We start from the raw sequence: 19,794 nt of genomic DNA, 5'->3' as shown, positions 1-19,794 counted from the left end.
CGTTTGAATTGCGTCTGGGGCCATTTTATTATATACTTGAAGGATGTCTTTAACCGTTCTAGTTTCTAAAATAATCAACTTTTGTTTGTGTTTTTTAACCCAGCATGTACCTTGCTTTCTGTGAGGAAGTGATTTCATTACGATGGGTGTTAGTACATTTTCCTGTCAGGCAGCATACTATTACTTCCAGACAGATGACAACTGCATTATACTTAAAGGAGTTCTCTGAGAATTGTTTTAAAATAAATACACACTTAAATATTTTATTTTTTATTTTTTTCTAAAAAATGTCTTTAGGAAAAAAAATAAGCTCCTGCACTCTGTCAGGATTTTAAAGATGGCAGCTGCCATAAATCAGTGTGCATCCGTTCCCATGTGAAGATATACATCAGGTCAGGTCATCCCCTCCTGTCGGGCACCGTGAACTCGCATGCCTCTATTCAGTCAACCTGACAGGACACTGAGCGGAGAGGACTAAGGCTATGTTCACACACTGCATGTTTTACTGCGGTTTGGTACGTTTTTGAGGTCACAAAGATGCACCTAAATGCATGCATTTCCTTCTCCCATCAAAGTCTATGTGATTTCTATTTTGCTGTCCACACTGCGCATCTGTTTTTGGCTGTATCTTGGCTGCGTTTCTGAAGATGCAGCATGTCAATTCTTTTTGCATTTTTCCAGTGTTTTTGAGCCCTCCAGTCAATAGATTTGACTTAAAAAAACGCATTGGTCAAAATGAGGTAAAATCGCATGCGTTTTTTGGGGCCAAAAACGCTGCATCTTTGTGGTTAAGAAAAGATTCAGTGTGTGAGCATAGCCTAAGGAGAAGATAAACCCCTTTCTTTTCCTCAGAATGGCCGTCCATCTCTGACAGTTTTATAGTAGTGCAGGGAGGATGACTGTTTAGCTCTTCTGTGATCAATGCGATCGCAGCATTCAGGAGGCAGGGAGAGGAAGCACTTGCCTCTTACTAGCGATCGGGTCCCTGTCATGCGATGACAGGGACCTGATCACTGCCATGGTAACCCTGGGTCATCACCATGACGATCCTGGGTTACTGAGGTACAGATAGGTGCCCTGCTCTGTGAAGCTATGTCATTGGAGTTGCCTCCAGCAAGGTCTGACTGTAAAGACCGCGAGGCCTAGGTGCAGGGAACCCCGTTGACGTCACAAGGTCAATCGAGTTCATGCCTGTGGATCACAGGGGTTTGCAGCAGCTAGGCCTTGCGGTCTTTACCGCGGAACCTTGCTTGAGCTTCCGGTGACATTGGTGCCCTGGAGGCAAGGAGAAGTGAACAGAGCTCATGCCGGCGCATCTACAGGAACCCCGGTAATTCACCGGCATGAACTTGAGTCACCTTGTGACGTCACTGGAGTTCCCAGCAGTAGATTCCGTGGTAAAGATCGTGAGATGAGACTGCAGGGAACCCCAGTGACAACAAATTATTTAAGAACATTTCGACCTAGCCCAGGTCTTAATCATGAAGTCGCTGAAAAAAGGTATGAAACTATGGAAATGTACAATCAAAATCCAAATAAACAACTCGGTTACTGACTGAGAATAATAATAAAAAAAATATATACAAAACCAGAAAGATTATATAGCTGAAGAAAATATTACAGAAAATTGGGAAACTGATGAATAACAGTATATGTCAGAATAGTGATAGATCACAGAAATTCATTGATGCATAGTTGTAATAATATAAAATATACAAATAAAGTATATAATGAACATAGAAAAAGACACAGAGGCATATCGGCTGAAATTAAGTAAAGGGCCCAGTGGTTATCAAAATTGAAAGGAGAAGATACAAATAGAAGACAGAGAAGAATGAAATTATGGCATGTAACGAAGGACCAAGGCAGGGAAGACGACATAATGGCTCTGTACCTGATTTGGCATAAATTAACATAAAGAGTGTAGGGAGACTGTCCACCAGAAAGAGCTAAAAGAAATAAGGAAAATGAATAAGAACGCTGTTAGCTAGATCTATCAGAGGCTACATGCTGTGGAAAAAGGATTCACCTGAGAAATGTCATTAATAAAATAGATATAGGTGCTGCCCCGTTGTGCAGACCGGAAGACATGAAGGAGATGAAATCAATACTACTGGCAGATTGATAAACGCTCCAGAGATTAAACGCTGAGTGAAGAGATTTACCTGATAATGTCTTTAGTAGAATATAGATGCCAATATAATGTAGATTGGCGTGTGGACAGCAGAACGCAGGCGCTCCCACGCTGATAGGAGTGTGAGAAGACATGAGGTGTCGGCATTAAGAAAGAGGACAGACGATGTTGAGCGTTTCACACACGCAGTCCTTGGATGGCTGAAAACTGTTAGATGGAAGCTGCCATTTTTAAAATCCTGACGTGCACTATATAAAGCATACTTTTTGATAAATGTATTTAGAAAAATGTTTAAAGGGAACCTGTCACCAGGTTTGTCCCTTATGAGCTGCGGCCACCACCAGTGAGCGCTTGTATACTGTATTCCAGAATACTTTATATAAGAGCCCAGGCCACTCTGTATAATGTAAAAAACACCTTTATAATACTCACCCGGGTATGGTCCGATCCAATGGGTGTCGCTACTCTTTGTCATGTGCCTCTTCTCTGCGGCGATCACCATCCTCCTTCTGAGCCTCGTATGGATGACGCATCCTACGTCATCCACACAGGCCGGCATTGCGGTCCTGTGTAGGCGCACTTTAATCTGCCCTGCTTAGGGCAGAGCAAAGGACTGTAATGTGCAGGAGCGATTTAAAAAGGTCAAAGATCGAAATATCGTATGCACTGATTAGCAAGAAGCAGTGTGGTAGAAAAATACTTGTGTAGCCAATTTAATATTCACCATCATAATTATCGCTTTTCTTTAGAACATGAAGAGGTACCCATGTCGGCAATGTGAGCGTTCCTTTAATTCTACAACCAGTTTAAGGCGGCACGCTAGAAACAACCACGATACAAAAAAGGAATATGCCTGTTGGTAAGCTGTTAAATTATAGTTTCATCATAGTTGTAGACAATCATTGGTTCTGCACATCCACGGCCTATATGACAAAGGTTGTCCAGTACTTACAACATTGACAGCCTATGCTTAGGATAGGTCATCAATGTTTGATTGGCTGGCAGTCAAAATTATTGTATTCGCCCATTTTATTATTCACATGTTGTTTATTTTCTCAGTGTGTATTGGAACAACCCCCCCACACACAAAAGAAAAGAGGGGGAAAAAAAGGCAAATTTGACATGTCATACAAAACTCCAACAATGTGCTTGACAAAATTATTGGAACCCTTCTTAATGTTTAGTTACACACCCCTTGGAATTCATAGCTGCAATCAATCACTTCCTATAACAATTGCCAAGCTTCTTGCACCTCTCAACTAAAATTTTGGATCACTTTTCTTTTGCAACCTGTTCCAGGTCTCTCATATTGAAGGATTCCTTCTCCCAACAGCAATTTTAAGATCTCTCCACAGGCATTCAATGGGATTTAGATCCAGACTCCTTACTGGCCACTTTAGAACTCTCCAGCACTTTTACATACATTTTTGGGTGCTTCTTGAATTATTCTTCTGGTCATTGCCCTACTGGAAGACCCATGACCTAGGATGCAGTCGCAGCTTTCTGACACTGGGCACTGCATTGTGACCCAAAATCCTTTGGTAATCTACAGATTTCATAATTCTTTGCACTAACTCAAGGCACCCAATGGCAACAAAACAACCCCAAAAATCTTTGAACCTCCACCATATCTAACTGTAGGTACTGTGTTCTGTTCTTTATAGGCCTTATTCAATTTTCGGTAAACAGTAGAATGATGTACTTTATCACAAAAAGCCCAATTTTGGTCTTATCGGTCCACTAAACACTTTCCCAGAAGGATTTTGGCTGATTCACATACATTTTGGCACGCTGCAGTCTACCTTTTTATGTCTGTGGCAGCAGTGGGGTTCTCCTGAGTTTCCTACCATAGTATTTAATTTCATTCAATTGTCAATGGATAATTCGCACTGATGCACCCTGAGCCAGCAGGACAGCTTTCATTTCCTTAGACATTTATTGGGGCTGCTTATCCACCATGGTGCCATGGGTTGTAAACTTCTTGAGTGTGTTGTGCACTATGGACAAAATAACATCAAGATCTATGGAGTTGGACTTGTATCATTGAGATTGTTGATATATTTCAACAACTTTGGTTCTCAAGTCCTCAGACAGTTCTCTTCTCCCCTTTTTATTCTCCATGCTTTTAGTGTGGCACACACAATGCTTTTTACCTGCTTTCAGGTGGGATTTTCATATTGCCCACAGCTGTTACTTGCCACAGGTGAGTTTGAACGAGCATTACACCCTGAAACAAAGTTGTTTATTCACAATTTTCAGAAAGATGGGATTGCGTCTTAGGTCATGGATCTTCCAGGAGGACAATAACTCCAAGTATACTTCAAGAAGACATGGATGGAAACAAAGCGATGGAGAGTTCTGAAGTGGCCAGCTAGTAGTCTGGGTCTAAATCCCATAGCCCACCTGTGAAGAGATCTTAAAATTGCTGTTTGGAGAAGGCTTCCTTCAATTATGAGAGATGTGGAGCAGTTTGCAAAAGAACGGTGATCCAAAATTCTAGTTGAGAGATTTGAGAAGCTTGTTGATCGTTATAGGAAGCGATTGATTGCAGTTATTTATTCCAAAGGGTGTGCAACCAAATATTAAGTTTAAGGTGCCAACAATTTTGTCCAGCCCATTTTTGGGGTTTAGAGTGAAATTATTTCCAATTTTGCCTTTGTGTTTTTGTCTTTTTATTTTTAATTTTTTTTTTTGTCTGTGTTGTTTCAATACACAATGGAAAATAACTTTTGTGTAAAACAAAACATGTAATTGCAATAATTTTCTGGGAGCAGTACTTCATTTTGTGGAACAATTTCAGAGGTTCATGGTATATATATGTATAGATAGCTATAATACACACAGTGCCAAGTATAAATGAGTACACCCCAACAAATTTGTCAGAAAACATTTAGCATTTTCTATGTGTTGCTATACTTCAAAATATTCCCAAAAATGTGGGCTATTCATTATATACAAGATTTGTTATTTTGGACAAAAAAAGTAATTTTCCGAACATATTCCTTTAAAACCGTGTTTCAAAAATGAAATTCTTAAGAGCAAAACTTAGACTAGAAGATTCTAATTAAAAAGAATTTAACCACAGGTAAGTCAAATTATTTATTGAACAGTTGTCGCGCAAACAGGTGACTATAAAAAGTCATTAGTAAGAAAGGAAACCCCTTCTTATTTCACATTGTCAGCAATGGCACAACATAGAAGAGAAATGTCACACAATTTTACACAAGAAAGGTAAAGGCTATAAGAAGATCAGCATAGCTTAACATATCAAAATACTTTAGCAAAATTGATACAAAAAATTAAGAAAAATGGGAACCTCAACCATCTCACAGAGACTTCCAAGACAACCATGGACATTAATACCTCATACACTGCTGAGGACTGGCATACATTGGTGTCATCCACAGCGGAATCCTCTCCTAAAGGCCACGCACAAAACCCCCCCCCAACTAAATTTTGCTTTGCCCATGCTGAAAAATAGGCTACTGGGGCTGTATAATCTGGAGTAAATGTATTTGTAAGTGATTGCTTTAAAACTGTATGGGGTTGCAAAGGTGAGGAATACAAAGAAAACTGCACTTGTCTTACAATGAAACATGGTGGTGGTGGTGGTGGTGGTGTCCTGGTGTCTGGGAGGGGAGCCACATTTCATTGATGGTAGCATCATGAATTCACAGAAGTATCTGTCAATATTGAAAGAGTAGATGCTACCATCACTCCATACCCTTGCTAGTTGTGCACTTTTGTAATATGACAATGATCGAATAGACACCTCTATTACATTTCTGAAGAACAGGGTGAAAGTGATTTGTAGCTAAGTATGTCTCCTGATCTGAACCCAACTGAAACATCGATGGGGAATTCTGAAGTTGAACATCACTATCCATCCAGCATCCAAGCTTTAAATAATAAAAAAAAAAACGTAGTCATTGATGAATGGAAAAAGATAAATGTTTCAATATACCTCCAGATTGTTCATTCCATGCCTAGAAGACTTGGTATTGTCCTTAAAATCATGAAAACCATATAAAATGCTAGATATAATAATTTTGATGTGAGGTGTATTTAATTTTTTGGAATAAAAAAAATTGAGTAAAACTGAAGGTTTTGTAAGAAAGTTATATTATTAAGCTTACTTTCATGTGTATGGATTAAAAAAAAAAAAGTTCTATGAAACTTAGTCTTGCCAAAATGTTGGAAATTGTTCTAGTGTTCAATGAGCTATTGATTAAATCTTACATTTCAAAAAAAGAGGTGTACTCATTTATGTTAAGCACTGTATATAAAGAAGTACAATATATGTATATATTTATATTACAGTGCCTTAAAGTATTCATAGCCTGTGAAATGTTCCACATTTATTTCAGATTACACCCTCAAACAAATGTATTTTATTGGGATATTATGATATACCAGCATAGAGTAGCAAGTGTACATGGTAAATGGGTTAATTACAGTTTAGTGGCTCAGTGGTTAGGACTATAGTCTTGGAGCCCTTAGGTGTTAGGTTTTAATACGATAAAGGACAACATTTGTAAGGAGTTTGTATGTTGTCTTCGTGTATTTGTGGGTTTCCTTCAAGTACTCTCATTTCCTCCCACACTCCAAAGACTAGACCATTCCACCACTGATTAAATGATTGCCACTGTAGAAGTGAGTAAACTAAATAAATGTATTTCATAATGTACAATAATTTAATGCACGAAGTAAGGTGACAAGTTTCCTTTTAAGAAATTTCTGTGTAGATCACCATTAGCATATGGCTTGTCACATTGGCCATACACATAAGATTGATGTCCAAATTTCCCCACAAACATGCATGTAAAGCTATTGTCCCATCAGATATGATGGAATCTGCCAATGAGCCTCAAAGGCAGATATGAATAAGTGGTCAAAAATTATTTCAAGGGTTGAATGGAGTATGTATGATGTCTGGAAGCTGTTTTTCTACAGTTGACTAAAGGCCCCACTAATACACATTAGACTATTATTATTTATTATTAGAGCGCCATTAATTCCACGGCACTTTACTTGTGAAAAAGTGTGTTGGGGGGAAACATTGATAAGTAAAATAATCATGAACAATACAAGGCAGAGTGGTACAGGAGGAGAGCGGACCCTGCCCTCGAGGGCTCACAATCTACCAGGGATGGAAGATACAGTAAGTGAGGGTACAGCTGGTCGGGCAGAGGGTTACTGCAGGTTATAGGCTTGTCGGAACAGGTGGGTCTTCAGGTTCCTTTTGAAAGTTTCCACTGTAGGTGAGAGTCTGATCTGTTGTGGTAGAGAGTTCCAGAATATGGGGGAGGCAGAGGAGAAATCTTGCATGCAACTGTGGGAAGAGGAGATAAGAGAGGAGTAGAGAAGGAGATCTTGTGGAGATCGGAGGTTGCGTGCAGGTAGGTACCGGGAGGCTAGGTGTAAGGAGAAGACAGGTTGTCGATGGCTTTGTATGTCATGGTTAGTGTCATAATGTCAGTCAAACGGTCTAATGTCTATGGGGCAAAAGCCATCTGATCATCGGAGTAAATATTTATCACACATGTCATATTTCGGACTGCCGATTACATTGTTTTCCCGGGGACAAACTGCCAGCCAGATGTCTGCCAGCGGCTTTCTCATAGAGAGCATGAGTGCTTGGTCCAACGAGCACTCCTGTGTATTGGACAGTTGGCTGACATGGCTGTCAGGTGAATGTGAAGTCAAAGCATTGTTCAGCGGACAGCCATCTAATGTGTATGACCAGCACCCCTCCCACCCTTGCTTCACCCATTTGCAGAGTTGGGCAAAAGTTGCAAAAAAAATATTTTCTTAAATCGCAGAATCACTTTCGTGAATTATGACCATTATGTTTGACGTGTTAAGATGGAAAAAAATCTTGGAAAAGTGAGTGATTGTATAAGGTATGGAATTCCCTGCTACTTAGAACACATTATTAATAATAATAATAAATAATCTTTTATATAGCACTAAAAATTCCATAGCATTTTACATACATCAGCAACACTGTCCCCATTGGGGCTCGCAGTCTAAAGTCCCTATCAGTATGTCTTTGGAGTGTAGGAGGAAACCACGCAAACCTGGGGAGAACATACAAACTCCTTGCAGATGGTGTCCTTGGTGGGATTTGAACTCAGGACCCCAGCGCTGCAAGACTGCAGTGGTAACCACTGAGCCACCGCCAAATTACTATATTATGTCATAATTGTGTGTCTTTCAGCTACTGCACCGAGAAGCCTACTTTTGCCAAGCCGTCCATGCTGGCCAATCACATAATTTTAATGCACGGCATCAAGAACCCCGAACTTCCTCAGCTGCCCTCTTCAAAGTCAACAAACGCACCTGCAGAACGTGGAGCTCAACAGCAGGTACAGGTTTTGGGGATTTTTTTTTGGATGTTTTTGTACATGAATGATCTCATGAGTAACCTCAATTTTAGAAAAGAGGATTTCCACCCAATATTGAAATGATCTATCAGAAAATCCGTTTATCAGCGAAGGACAAAGATTGAAGGCTCGTTATTGCTGATAAATAAGAATTGATAACTAATTTGAGGTTTTTTTCTTTCAACCAAATTAAAACATGGCACTTGTTTCCACTTCTGATTTGTTAGTAAATGGTCATTATTACATCTGGTGGAGGAAGGTTGAACTAGATGGACCTAGGTCTTTTTTCCACCTAAGTAACTATGTAACATCGTGGGTAAAATAGTTTATAAAGTAAACTTAGCAGAGGTTTACGTTTGCTTACTGTTCCTTTGTCTCTACTATCTAGACTGCCGGTACAAAGAAAGCGATCAAAAAGGAACTTGAGGACTCTGATGCGCGCGATGGGCCAGAAGCTAAGAAGCTGAAAGCAGCGTATAAATGTGCAAAGTGTGGCTTCACTACAGACAGCAGCAAAGAATTTCTAGAGCACATACCTCGACACAAGAGCGACAACTCAACGTGCCAGTGTGTGCACTGCGGCTTATGTTACACTTCCCAAATATCACTCAACAGACACCTCTTTATTGTGCACAAGGTCAAGGAAGAAGAGGATGAGGAGCCGCAAGCAAACCCCGACACAGAAAAGCCGGTCCCAAGCTCGAGGCTGGAGCAGTCGTGGGAGTGTGCCCAGTGTAATCTAACCTTTGATCTTAAGAGTGCGCATGCTGCTCACATACGGACTCACAAACAGAGCCCCGATAGACGACAGAAAACAGGATCCCCAAAAGCGTAATAAATACTGGACTTCAAAAGAACATATGTGACCAAAAAGCATATGTTAAGGACTAAAAAGAGAGAAATTAAAACTATTTTTTTCTGAGAAACTGAGAGGGATGGTCATTTAAATTAAAAATAGTAATTAATAGTTAAGGTACTGTATTTGTTTATGTGGACTGTTAAGCGTTCATTTAGGACACATTTGCCCTTTTACACGGACCGGCAAGGCCCAACAATGTGAGGGGGACAGCAGAAAGACAAAAAGGGAAAGTAAGAAATGTAAGTTTTTTTGTTTTTTTTTCTCCAGTTCTTTAACACAGCGTCTTCTCATCTATATTCCAGTATCACAGTATTCATCTTCAGCTCAGTTTGATGGGTTAATCTGTCTTCTTAAGAGATTTGTATGTTTGTGGAAATGAAAGCGGTAAATGGTCCTTTTCAATTTAGATTTTTTTTCCCTCTGCATTGTGGAAAGATTTTATGCACTTAAATGATGCAGAACTTTATATGTGGTTATGTACATTTCAGAAAAAAAAATGATTAAAGTATTAGTCCAAAAAAATAAAGAAATTGTCCCCTGGATGGGGGTAACTTGCTGATTGCCGGTGGTCTGATGGCAGGGACCACCTGCGTTCAAAGCTTTAATACCACAGGAATGGGGCTGGGCAACCCCTTCCTGGGAATGCGCATATGGCCTCCGCTTCATTTATGGTCTACGGGACTGCAGACAGAGTAGCACTTAGCGGTTAGACCCCTAGTAATTAGCAGGTTTTTTTCCCAATCCCATGAAAAGGGATTAGAGATGAGCGAATCTTTTGGAGGTACGGTTCGCAGGGCACATTCAAACCTTTAAAAAAAAAAAATTTTGTTTGTGACCCCCCGATTTAATGCAAACCTCAGTGGAAGTCAGTAATTTCATGTCTCCACCCACATGCAGCCAGCCATAAGCAGAACGGTTCCTGGGAGGGAGGGCAGGATTTTCCAATATTTTGTGTGTGCACATTACATCTGATCCCGCTGATTTTACCCCCAGTGTAAGTCTGTAAAACACTGCACGCGGCTTGCATAGGGCTGAGTATCACTCATACCCAAGCACAGCGCTGCTCACTTGAGTGGTTTGCAGTCGTAACTCACTCAGACTTCGAACACGAACTTTGTTTTTTTGGAAGTCTGTTTCTGAACGTCGAACCTCAGGTTCGCTCATCTCCAAAAGGGATAACTAGTTGGTTTGGGAATAACCCTTTTAACTGTGCAGTCATATCCAAATTAGCAGAAACCTAAAAGGCGAAGGATAACTCACGAAGGATGATAGAAGGCAATTCACAGGAAACAATACATGAACAGAGGGGTGGAAATAGATATACGAAGTCTCTTTATAGAGGACCTGTCAGCTCATATCCGAATTAGAAAATACTGGTACTTTTCTCCACAATGGTTCAAATCCTCTGTTTAGGAGAGCTAAGTGTTCTGTTTTTTAAGGCTGGCTGTAGACGAGTGTATGAAAAATCATCTGAGTTTAATCCAGAATATCCACGTTTCCGTTTTTTACATTCGTGTGATATCCTTTTGCTATCCATTTTCTAAATCTACATTAAGAATGCACATGATCAAACGCAGTTTCCTAGATTTTTAATGGAAATATATCAATAAAACTCGCCCTTCGACTTTTTTTTTTTTTTTTACTTGCCCCTCGACTTGAATGGGTGACTCTCGTCCAATATACTCAAGAAATTAGTGCATGCTGCAAATTTTTTAGTGGATAGTCGGATCGAGAGAAAAAAAAGTTAATCTGAACTGCCCTAATAAATAACATGGGTCAGAGTGCTGTCCAATCAAAAATTATAAAGTCTGATTTATACGCTGGTCTGCATGAGCCCTAACTGTTACATCCATAAAGTGACCATGTGGGAGCATGCATAGTCATGTGAGGAAGATGGCTCATTTCTTTGTTAAAGAATAACTTATTACCTGTCTGGGGCTGCCCTATTTATTTAAGAAAAGAGCAGGCAGCTTCGGAACGGTGATTTTGCGAATTATCACATTTTAACAAAAGAGGTCCCAAAGTCCCCATAAAGACCCAACTTTCTTTCAAATGTCAGGTGCAAGCTTCTCGTTGGGGAAGAGAGAGACCCAGACTTGATGATCAGTACTTTTAATTTTTCCTTAATTATTACATCATACGCTATTTAATGCTTAAATTGAAAAGTCTTACTAAAGAGATGGAAGTTTGGTTATTCGTTTTAAGTGTATTTAGTTCCTAGATTTGTCCACTTGTGGAACCCAAGCCTTCTAGACTGCAGAACAATTGTCCAATTTTTGTTTTTTTTACAATATGTAAGGTTAAAATGGTTATAAAAAAGGGCTTCTTATTCCATTACTGATTTGTTTGATCAGTATATGGAGAGATAAATGACTGTTAATATATTTCAATTTTATATAGGTAGAGGTTTTCCTTGACCTCTATATCTGGTGACTTACTACTCTGCTTATGCAAAAAATGTGCACTTAAAAATACCGTTCAGTTACTATAAGGCGTTGTCAGTGACTTTTCGCTGCCTCACAAGAAGAGTAATATCTATTGTACTTCCTCTAATTTTGATGATTATTTATACTTTATGCTGCCTCTAGAAGTGGAAGGGATATTGTTTGGTGTGAAAGCTGCTTGGATTTTTCTTTAGTGGCTTGAACCCAGCAATAAATCCATAAGTTGTGAGAGCAGAGTTAGGCGCTTCCTATGTGAATGTACTTGGCAGAATGGTTTTGGAGAGATTTGTTCATTTGTCAAACTCCCAACAGGTACTATCAAAGTAGCCCAATATTTGAAGACTGTTCACCATTCAAACACTATTTTACAGATTATATAATCTATAGAAAAATGTGAATGTTTATGTCAATGTATTATAATCCAGATCAACATTTACGTCTCAGCTGACTTTTCCTGGAAACAGTTTACAAGCCAATCTCTATATTTTAACAGCTAAAGTTTCTGTTCAATTCTTAGTGTAACTCACCAAAGTCCGACCAATTTTGTGTATTATGGTCCAGGTACAGACTAGTAGCAGGTCTCAACCTATATATAAAATGCCTGGGAGGTTGTTGAGTTCTGGTAAGCAGACCCACTTATGGATGTGTAGGGAATTTGTCAGCAAGTTTTTGCTATGTAATCTGAGGATAGCATGCTGTAGGGGTTAAAGAACGAAAATCAATTATGCCTCTCCTATCAAGCTGTGTGCTGTTGTTTACTTAAACTAAAGGCTTTATCACCTAGTGATTATCATTGCTGAACTACATTGTCTTGTGCATGGCAGTCCGGCACGCCCTCTCCTCTGATACTTCACTGTCAATGTACAATCTCTATTGAGAGCCTGGTGTGGGGGTGGTTAGCTTTCTCAGCTCTGCTGCTTTACTGAATCCAAACGCTTTGATTGTGTCAGAACGGTTGCAGCCAGTAATCTAAGTGATAAATCATTGGACTCAGAATCTCATTACTTACATTATCTTGTGCTCAGGTGAGGTTGCAATAACCTGCTGACAGATTTCCTTTAAATCAGCCTACGTTCTGTACAGTCTTCACCTCAGAAGTTTGCAGAATTAGACATGCAGCTCTGGACTATATTGGTAGGTGTAACCTGCGTTCACAAAGATTCATTATTCATGTAAGCAGTAAAATTTGTCAGTGGATAATATTTTTATACAGCACTAGGTTGCCCTAATTCTTGCAGTTTAGTCTCCTATACTAAATTATAACTAGTGAAACGTCATCAGACAGCAGAGAACTCATGTATGGACAGGTGGTAGATGGCAAATTATGATTATAAATACTCTATGGCACTGCAGATCCTGCCGCTGGACATCATTTTCTTCAGGCCTTTAAATTCTGGTCTCTTACTTTTGTACATCATGGTGATCATGTACTCAAAGTGTGTATTCTGGGAGAAAGGAGACGAACTCTATGGCCACCTATTGGAAGAAGCGATCCTAAAAGTTAAAAATGGCCCTTTAACAAGCCTTTTCATTTGACCTAGGATTTATGCCAGATCAGAACCTCAATTTGCAGGCACGTTGTTTCGGGGTGATTGTCCCTCGTTAGTGCAAAGCATGAGATCTGATTTGGCTGTATGAGACGCTCTACTGGGGTCTAAAGGGATCGTGTACACACTTAATAGAAGGATAACAAACGGTTGCCACAGACCTTGGTCTTTTTTTAGATCTTATCAATAGTGGAATCTTTTCACAATTCAGGAATTTAATCATAAGAAAATGACCTATTGTTTAAATCAGGTTTTTGTGTTACATGTATTTAAAAATAAAGCAGTGTTTCTTTTTTCATATATTACAATCTTTTTATTTAAAATGGAAAAAAAACTCTTAATAACCCTGCAATTTTCACATTGGCCCCTGGGTTTTTTTATACTCATACCTCCTATATATTTAAAGAAACGTTTTTTTTGCAAGCCAGAGGCACAGAGGCAGGATTACAGTGACCGGTAACACTTCTATATCCAGTTGATATCACAGGATCAATTAATCATAATAGCTAATGCTGTCCATCCCAATATAATGGCCTTTCCAAAGGCTCATTATACACTTCAATGCAAAGGATAGGGTTGGGATCCGACTAGTGGTGAGCAACATGTGTTGCTTCTGGAATACAGATTATTGTATATGTGTGTGTATGTATATGTGTGTGTATGTATATGTGTGTGTTTGTGTATGTGATAGATAATTTTTATTATATATATATATATATATATATATATATATATATATATATATATATATATATATATATATATATATATATATATAATAAAAAATTAAACACAAAAACCTGATTTAGGCAATCGGTAATTTCCTGAAGACACATTCCCTTTAAGGACTGCTACACATACTGTTTTTTTTTTTTTCTTCTTTCCTTTATGGTTACTGTGTATCTCCAGTTTCAAAAGTAAACAATTCCAATATAGAACAATACCATTGTTTTTCTAAATCACTCTATTAGAGGTTTTTGCTGGTAACCCAAAGCATCGACTGCCTATCCGTGCTTCACACGGCACTAAACTAGGCTGCATTTGCCCTGTCTGCCAGCTTCAGCATGGGAGCAAGCATAATAGGATTTTACTACACTCACCCTGAACTGAGAACGCTGTATAATTTAGCGCAATCCACAGCACAGACTTTGATCCATTCAAACTGCAAGTTATTATCAAAAACCTGATAGCCACGCCCCACTCTTTGAACGTTCAGATACTTTAATTTCAAATGTTTTTTAAGGGTTTTTTTGTTTTGTTTTTTGTTACATTTTGCAATTTTGTTTTTTGAAGCATTCTAAAAGGGAAAAAAATGGCAAACCCAGATAATGCTACCTTTTTGAGAAAAAAAAGAAAGTGCCATTGACTTCAAAACGTTGTGTAGATTGTTCATCATTCTATAACATAACATCTGACCCCCGCAAGTTGTGCTAAAAAAAAAAAAAAAAACTGTGAAAAAAACCCAAAACATGTAAATCCAGCCTAGTGATTGCCACGTACCCAAACTCGTTAAAAACGACAAAGCCGCTAAAGTCGTCATCCTCAAAAAAAGCCACTGAATACATTAATTCCCAGACTATGAATTGTCCCAGAAACCTTCATATGCAGATATACCACACAATTTATTATACTTCATATGATATAGGACAGTAGTGATTCGTGTTTTTTTTTGTGACACACCACTGCAGCCAAAACATAGACCGGAGCAGCAACAGGGTGCCGGCACTGGATCCGGGGAGGATGAGTACCTGACCTGTATGTTGTTTTATTATGCATTTTAGCATGTTTGGTGCCTTCTTTACTAAAAGTGGAAAATCCCTTTTAATTTGAAACTATTGGGCCATATGTTTTTTTGAAAAAAAAAAAGCAAAGACTAAACAAAGGGTTGGATAACATTGGTTACGGATATTGATCAGTGAGCACTACCATGCACAGGTCTCGTTACGAGCGGTTGGAGCTCAGATGGGCACAACTCAAGCACCCGGGTGAAATGGAAGTCAGTGGAGGAAAAATGCTTGGGTTCCCCATTGACTTCCATTATACTCGGGTGCTCGAGTCATGCCCATCCGAACATCCGACCGCTCTTAACGAAACCTGAGCATGGAGTGTTCACTCAGGGTAAAAAGCCATAGAGTTTCTCATTGGATGTTTACAATGTGTAATACAGGGTAATATTGTGGTACTGTGTTAGCTAGAAAAATCAATGAAATACTATGTCCCAAGAATGACAAAAGTATTTTAGGAGTGATACCTTTATAGGCTAACCAGAAAAATTATATTAGCAAGCTTTCAGAGCACAAAGGCTCTTTCTTCAGGCAAATTACAAATTATTTACAGAGACCAAAACACAACATTTAAATGAATGTTACAACAGGACATGGGAAAGATGATGCCTCCTAAAGATAAGCCAAGAAAATCAAATTAATTTTTTTCTGAGAAATGCAGATGAGTTGGAAGTGGTCTGTTCAGATCACTTCTGAAGTTCTTCTGGTGGAGGTGTGAAGTGTGTCCATGTAGTGAGTCATAAAACCCTGTGTTAAATTGAGTCCTTTTGTTAAAGATCCAAACATCCTTATCAGTTTGAATTCCCAAAAGTACTAATACTAAAAGGTCATTTTAAAGAAGACAGAGGGAGAAAAATGTGGGAATTCAAATGGATAAAGATGTTTGGATCTTTAACAAAATGACTCAATTTAACACCTGGTTTTATAACTCACTACATGGACACACGTCACACCTCCACCAGAAGAACTTCAGAAGTGATCTGAACACACCACTTCCAACTCATCTGCATTTCTAAGAAAAAAATTAATTTGATTTTCTTGGCTTATCTTTAGGAGGCATCATCTTTTACATGTCCTTCTATAACATTCATTTAAATGTTGTGATTTGGTCTCAGTAATTAATATGTAATTTGCCTGAAGAAGGAGCCTTTGTGCTCTGAAAGCTTGCTAATATAATTTTTCTGGTTACCCTATAAAGGTATCACTCCTAAAATACTTTTGTCATCCTTGGGACATAGTATTTCAATTCATTGGATGTTACAACTCCCAAAAACTAGATTTATCTTTATTTATAGGCCGTGATTGTACATTGACCAAACATTTTGACCAAATCTGCATGTGATCATCATTCCCCTTACAAATAAAGGCCTAACATATCCCATCATCGTAAATATCAACCGTCATTTAGTTAGCGTCGGGGGACTTTACCTCCAATTAGCGCGTAAAACCATTAATCCCAGGTCTCTGAGGTCTCTCGTTTGTGACAAACAGTTGTTGCCATTGGTGGCCATGTACGATGTCATTCCCTCGCTGCTTCTACAGAGCGAGCTCAGCTTACACACTTGGGATTAGTCTCACAGCCCGGCTTGTAAGTGGTGACCGATGGCAGAATCTGAGCATCTGTGCAACAGAAAACGTGAAACGATTAACATTTTTCTTTTATCGGTTATCTGCATCATTTAAGTGTGAAAATCTGAAACCAGGCATTGCTTGTTCTTGTATTTCTTAAGCCAGTATATGCAACATTACTTTCCATGTCTGCTGACTCCACTGTGTCCCCTTCACCAAGGTGTCTCCAAGTATTCTGCCCACGTTCTAGACTAGCCTATTATCACCCAGTTTTCAATGTTATTCTGACTTATTGCAGATTGTTTATATTGTATTTAAATGTAGTCATATTGACTATGTATACATATATAAATATAAATAAATATATATACTTTTACATTTTTTTTCCTTTTTTGATTTTTAAGGTGCTGTCTCGCTTGACATATATACATTATACAGTATCCATTGAGTTTTATATTTCCATATGAGCATGACTATGTATATAGAGTACGATAGTATATGTACTTGCGTGTGCATATATGTATACTGTCATTTCACCTTTTCAGAAACTGCCTTTCTCCATATGCCATATTCTTGTAAACCTTGCACAACTTTTATACATATACTGCACATTTTGTTTTCTTGCAGCTGTCAACATATCTACATCACATTGTCTCAATATTTGCTGGATCTTGTAGGATTTGATTGTGTGGCTGCTAAAGCTATAAATCTCCAGTTATATGATGACATATCCTTAGGGTAGGTCATCAATATCCCATCAGTGGGTGCCTTACCCGATGCCTGACATCCCCACCGATCAGCTGTGGCAGTGCTTGGCTCCGCTCAATGTGCAGTGTCCTCTGCCAGGTACTGCAGATCATCTCGTACTCTGGAGAATAGGAGCCTATCTACAGTATCTGACCACAGCCACTACACACTGAACGCAGATGTTCAACCCAATTCCATTCAATTTGAGCATCTGGACAGAGCAAATAACTGATTAGTGGGGGTGCTGTGTATTGGAGCACCACCGATCGGATACTATTCTAAGGATATGGCATCAACTGGACAATCCCTTTGAAATATTAAAATGTTTCCGACACATTATGCTCCTGTGGCCTCTTAGGCATTGTTTAGAATCCATTCATGAACCTGTCTGAAGCCAAAAAATGGGGGTATAACTGGAATATTTCTTTCTTTTATTTTTTTATTTGTCCAATTAACATGAGCAGATGTCAGGGAAATCAAATAGTTACAGGTAGGACCATGCATGAATAAGTGTATGTTCACACGTCACGTTTTTGCATGAAATGCAGTATTTTTCTGCCTATTTCTGAAATCTCATGCACATGTTGCTTGCTTTTTCCTTGCAGATTTGAAGCAGTTGTAAAGGTGCACCATGTCAATAATTTGTGTTTTTCACCCATTCTAATGAATGGGGGGAGGAACATTTTTTATAAAGTGTTTTTCCTGCCAAGAGACATGCTTTTGTTACAGAAATGCATTCAGCAATTACTTAACGTGTGCACATAACCTTAAAGGGATTGTCCCACAAAGTTTATTTTAATCAATAGATCGTGCAATAATTAAAATGTCTGCATTTGGATGAGTTTAAAAAAAAATATCCTGTGCTGAGATATTAGAAATGTCCCTCTGCTATGTACTGTGTAATGGTCGTGTCTGACCGTACAGGGACATGGACTGATCATACCATATCTGCTGGGCAGGGGAGGGAGTAAACATGTATACAGCATTGGATCACAAATAATTCTTGCTTTTGATGTAAAACATTTTTTTAAAAACAGACAGGGAAATGCTTTACCTGACAAAGAATCAGCTATGATCTTATGCTGTAATGTCTGTATACTCTCTCTTTCTATCTCCCCTGCCCAGGAGCTGAGGTATGATCAGACAGTGTCTCTGTACGGTTAGACACAACCATTACACAGTACATAGCAGGGACACAAGATTATCTCATCACAGGAACATTTTATTTTATTTTTTTTATAAAACCCATCCACTTGTGGAAACTATTATTATTCCAAGATCTGTTGATTAAAATGTACTTTAAACCTCTTAAGAAAGGAAGCTATGATTATACTAAGCACTCTGTAATACAGAGAAAACCCTCCCAATAGGTTAAATATCCTAAAATCTACATTAAATTTGAATTTCACATTAAACATATCTTCTGGCCAGGCATATGGATATGATTTAGATTATTGATGACCATCCTTAAAACTTCATAAGTGCTGCTTGGGGGGTTTCCATCACTAAAAGTCCTATTCTTGAAATGCTTTGTCAGGGGTTTAAATCCCAGGCACCATATATTCAAAGCAAAACTATTTGAGATGAAGCTGTGAATCACTACAGTCCTTTTATTACGGTTTCCGGGTTTCTGTTTGTGGCCACGTCCAGGTCGTTTACACATTAATGGTATGTTTTGCTGTCCTTGCCTGATATATCTGCATGAGACAATTTTCTCCCTTAGCCTGGAGCACTTCTGTGTCATCCTATCAAAGCTGAACTATCGATATTAACAACTCTTCCTGTCCCCTTTGGAAAAGTTTAAGGGAGTCCGACCTGGGGACATGTTCCCATTGAATGACACCCGGAAGAAATCAATAGCGTCTGCATGGACTGTGCTCTAGGTGTAGTTGTACGTGTCAGTATTAGGTAGGCTCCCTACACTGCCATCCATGACATGCTGCTAAGTGGCACTGCACCTTCTTCTCTATCATTATTAAATGTATTATTTGCAGAATACTTTTGATTTCTTGCTGAGCCAAGTTTTCATACGTCATATAATTTAATGAAAAAGAGAATAATTGCTATTTATCGTGTTGCCTCTAATGATTAAGATTTTGTCTACTTGTATTTTGATACAGACAAATCTTGAGTATTTCTACCCTCTTTTATAACAATGTGCAGACTAGAATAATGTACATAGCAACTTGTCTGTAGATTTCTGTTAGGACGTTCTCTTTGTTCCATCTTCTGAAGATTGTATGTATGTTTGCTTCAGAATATTTCAAATAAAAAACTTAAACAGAAAGCCTGGGTGGCTGTCAATGTCTGAAGAAAAAAGGTGT

At 38.7% G+C, this 19,794-nt stretch overlaps 1 protein-coding gene across 1 annotated transcript in view; it reads left to right on the top strand.

The window, feature by feature from the left end:
- Positions 1 to 15,332, top strand: part of ZNF592 (zinc finger protein 592) — an 81,744-nt gene extending 66,412 nt beyond the window's left edge. The window contains exons 8-10 of the mRNA XM_075345485.1: positions 2,884 to 2,993; positions 8,355 to 8,502; positions 8,909 to 15,332. Of these exons, the coding sequence (XP_075201600.1) occupies positions 2,884 to 2,993; positions 8,355 to 8,502; positions 8,909 to 9,355 (705 nt within the window). The 3' untranslated portion in view covers positions 9,356 to 15,332. The remainder of the gene's footprint in view (positions 1 to 2,883; positions 2,994 to 8,354; positions 8,503 to 8,908) is intronic.
- Positions 15,333 to 19,794: the final 4,462 nt, after the last annotated feature.

This window comes from Anomaloglossus baeobatrachus, chromosome 4, assembly GCF_048569485.1.
Source record: "Anomaloglossus baeobatrachus isolate aAnoBae1 chromosome 4, aAnoBae1.hap1, whole genome shotgun sequence".
Classification (NCBI taxonomy): Eukaryota; Metazoa; Chordata; class Amphibia; order Anura; family Aromobatidae; genus Anomaloglossus; species Anomaloglossus baeobatrachus.
This window is presented reverse-complemented; position numbering and strand designations above follow the sequence as displayed.